A 4,031-nucleotide genomic window follows, 5' to 3' on the forward strand; every position below is an offset into this window, starting at 1 on the left:
GTAATATGCATGTCATAAAAACAAATTTTATATTTCCCAGATGACTGCTTTTATCATTTATACTCAGATAAAGAAGAAAATCCCTGGAAATATACATTTTTAGGAGGGGGTTCCCGAGACTCAACATTTTAGTGAAAGGGGTTCACAGGTTGTTGAAGTTTGGGAACCACTGATCTGGATGATGGGATGGATTGCACCCTCAGCAAGTTTGCGGATGACACTAAGCTTGGGCGAGAGGTAGATACACTGGAGGGTAGGGATAGGGTGCAGAGTGACCTAGACAAATTGGAGGATTGGGCCAAAAGAAATCTGATGAGATTGAACAAGGACAAATGCAGAGTCCTGCACTTATGATGGAAGAATCCCATGCACCGCTACAGGCTGGGGACTGACTAGCTAAGGGGCAGTTCTGCAGAAAAGGACCTGGGGATTACAGTGGACAAGAAGCTGGATATGAGTCAGCAGTGTGCCCTTGTTGCCAAGAAGGCTAATGGCACATTGGGCTGCATTAGTAGGAGCACTGCCAGCAGATCGAGAGATGTGATCATTCCCCTCTATTCGGCACTGGTGAGGCCACATCTGGAGTAGTGTGTCCAGTTTTGGGCCCCCCACTACAGAAAAGATGAGGACAAAATTGGAGAGAGTCTAGCGGAGGGCAACGAAAATGATTAGGGGGCTGGAACACATGACTTACGAGGAGAGGCTGAGGGAACTGGGCTTGTTTAGTCTGCAGAAGAGAAGAATGAGGGGGGATTTGATAGCTGCTTTCAACTCCCTGAAGGGGGTTCCAAAGAGGATGGATCTAGGCTATCAGTGGTGGCAGATGACAGAACAAGGAGTAATGGTCTCAAGTTGCAGTGGGGGAGGTCTAGGTTAGATATTAGGAAATACTATTTCACTAGGAGGGTGGTGAAGCACTGGAATGGGTTACCTAGGGAGGTGGTGGAATCTCCATCCTTAGAGGCCCGGCTTGACAAAGCCCTGGCTGGGATGATTTAGTTGGGGTTGGTCCTGCTTTGAGCAGGGGGTTGGACTAGATACCTCCTGAGGTCCCTTCCAACCCTGATATTCTATGATTTGATGATCACAGTCTGTAAGTATCTACATGGTAAACAAATACTTAACAATATACTTATAGACAGCGATCAAGTCACCTCTGGACCTTCTCGTCAATAAGCTACATTGAGTTCCTTCATCTTCACCTCAGATCAAAACTTCTTAGCTCTATAATGGGCCGGATCAAAATGACGAGACCACGGGAAGCTCACCTGTCCATGGCGATGGCCACGAGCGTGAAAACGGAGGCCGAGACAGACGATCCTTGGACAAGGCCACTCATGGTGCAGACGACCTGGTTGAAGGGCCAGCCTGCAGAGACACACGGAGCCAGCGTGAACGAGCAGGAGGAGTAAAAACTCGCACTTTCCCCCCTCACGCTCCTAGGGCGGGGACTTCGGCTCTCGCAGACAAGCCAAAGGCTTCACCCGACCCTCACCCTCGCCACGTGGGCCCTGTTTAACACGGACGGGCAAGTGAGCGTCGTCCCTGGCCTCGGCGGCAGGGCTACCTCTACGCCATTCTCAGGGTCCCTTGTCCTAGCACCAGCGCTGCGGAAGCAGCTCTTTCACTTTGGCCCATGGCTAAAGCCCACTACTGCCCTGCCGAGATGGTGGGAGCTGGATCTACATGCTGGGGTGTCAGGTCACCATTCCTATCTTCGGGAACGCAGCCCCCCTGGGCTACAGAGCTAGGCGTAATGAATGAGCGACAGACTCAGGGTGGGGAGCCAGCCGTGCTCATGTGCTCGAATTAACCGCAGAGGCACTTGCCAAGGGCCCAGGCCTAAGGGCCTCAATCCCGCGAAGCCCATGGAAGTTTGCCTGAGCAAGGACTGAGCAAAAGTAGAGTCAAACATGGAGCAAGGCCTCAGGGCCGAGATTCAGCCTAGCCATGAAAGCCGCACCCAGGGCAAGGCCTGGCTGGGAGTCTCCTGGGGGGGCAGCCATCCAGTTCAGGAATTGGACTGGTTTCCTGTGGCTGTTGAAGAGAACAAAATACCGCTGCATAAGCTACCCAGCCACAGGGGAGCTGCTTTTAGCAGCGTAACCACGCTCTAACCACTAGGGAGCACTTCACCCTGCAGCAGCAGTGGGATAGGTGAATGGGAACTCACAGAATAGCCAGCAAGACGGCATGGCTAGTGCCGTCGGTGCCTAGCACATCGGCATGCCCAGGTGAAGGCAATGGGACGGCGAGGCCATGCCAATGCCCCTATGCCTATAGCAAATCTGTCTTGTGCTGCGCTCGGGCCTGTAGATGCTGCAGCACCTTGCATTGAGGATTCCAAAGTGCTTTACCCACATTTGTTCATTAAGCCTCAAACCATCCCTCCGGAGGAGGTATTATCATCCCTATTTCACAGCAGAGGAAAGCGGCACGGAGGGTGAAGTGCCCAGTGACACACCCAAGTTGGTGGCAGTGCCAGGAATAGAACTCGGGAGCCCTGGCTCCTAGCCCTGCCCTCTGAACACTAGACTCCATTGTCTTCAATAGCATCCGACTCTAACCCCATGACCCCACTAGCAGGCAGCAGTGCACATTCTGAAACCACCTGATGCATGGTGGCAGTTTGCAGTTGAAGACACTGCCCTGAGTAGGTGCAGCTACCTCTGCCTGGCTGGCTGGCTCTTCAGATGGGATGCAAACAGAACCAAAGTTGGACTCAAGTTCCTCTTTCTACTGAGAACAAGTGCTGGTCGGCAGCGTGTAGTCCATTGCTGCCTTTGTGCCTGGCCTGCCTCGCTCTTGTTCTTTCCTGTTAAAACACATCACCAGTTCATACCCCAGAGTCTCACATTCCTGGACTCAGACGAACCCAGACGGTTAAAGCATGAGGTCTAAGATCACTTCTAGCAGCCTTCACCTTCATAGGAGCACAGACAAACGTCTCCATCCAAAAGAGAAGCTTGAATAGCTGTGCCTCCTGAAATCCCCTTTACTCTGCCCCTCCCATCCTGCTCTGGGAGGTACGTGCACCACCCACCCCCATGTCAAAAGATTGGCAATGCCTCCCCCCACTAGCCTGGCCATCTCCCTTCCAATGAGTCTGCAGCATCAGGCGGCCTGTCCCCAGCTGTGTACGCACTGCCAAGCAACCCTGAAATAAGCCTCACCCGCCGGAAGGTTTACATCTGAAGCTTTGAGTTTTCATAGATCGGTAGCCGTCAAAGCCACAAGGGAGCAGCAGATCACCCAGTCTGCCCTGCTGCATATCACAGACCACAGAACTTCACCCAGAGGTTCCTGCATCAAGCCCAAACACTTGTGCTCGAACCAGGGCCTATCCTTTATACAGCATCCAGCCTTGACTGAAGGACTTTAAGGGATGGAGAATCCCCCTGGGTAATTACCCCTACGGTTACAAAACTGAGCCGGATTTCTGGTTTGTCTAGAGTCACCTGCCAGCAATTGGATCTCATTCTGTGGTTGTCAACTGGAGTGAAGCGCATTCTGCTAGCAGATGTCGTCTCTTACTTATCGGCCAGGGTCAGGCAGCACTTCTTGGCTTTCTCTTCCTGGAGAAAGACCCTAAATTGTGCCCTGGAGCTGGAAGACGCAAAGACTACTAGGTCATGATCCAAGCAGGACTTTAAAGAAGGTGATGGCTGTTGAGACCTGTGAGATTTCTGCCTCTCTGCGCCACCAGCCCACGCCCTCCCCAGCTGGTGGACCCCCAAGGCGAAGGCTGACCGTGGGGGGGGGCTCTCACCTGTGATCAGGTTGTCCAGGAGGGTGGTTGGCACACAGAAGATGCCCACCAGCAGGTCACTGATGGCCAGGTTCAGGATGAAGAGGTTGGTGACCGTGTGCATGCGCTGGTTCCTCACCACCACCAGGCACACCAGGGAGTTCCCAGCCATGCACGAGAGGAAGATGCAGAGGTAAGCGACAATGAAGACAGCTGCCACTGCTGGAGAGTGCTGGTAGTACGGGAGGAAGGTGCCATTGAGGTGCCTGCCATCCATCCATCT

At 53.1% G+C, this 4,031-nt stretch overlaps 1 protein-coding gene across 1 annotated transcript; it reads right to left on the reverse strand.

The window, feature by feature from the left end:
• Positions 1-1,264: 1,264 nt before the first annotated feature.
• On the reverse strand, positions 1,265-4,025 carry LOC112114614 (neuropeptide FF receptor 1-like). The gene is made up of 2 exons (XM_026662149.1): positions 3,770-4,025; positions 1,265-1,368 (listed from the first exon to the last, which is right to left on the reverse strand). The coding sequence occupies exons 1-2, from the start codon at positions 4,023-4,025 to the stop codon at positions 1,265-1,267; spliced, it is 360 nt and encodes a 119-aa protein (XP_026517934.1).
• Between the last annotated feature and the right edge of the window lie 6 nt (positions 4,026-4,031).

This window comes from Terrapene carolina, unplaced genomic scaffold, assembly GCF_002925995.2.
Source record: "Terrapene carolina triunguis isolate 2854851 unplaced genomic scaffold, T_m_triunguis-2.0 Scaffold23550, whole genome shotgun sequence".
In the NCBI taxonomy this organism is placed as follows: domain Eukaryota; kingdom Metazoa; phylum Chordata; order Testudines; family Emydidae; genus Terrapene; species Terrapene triunguis.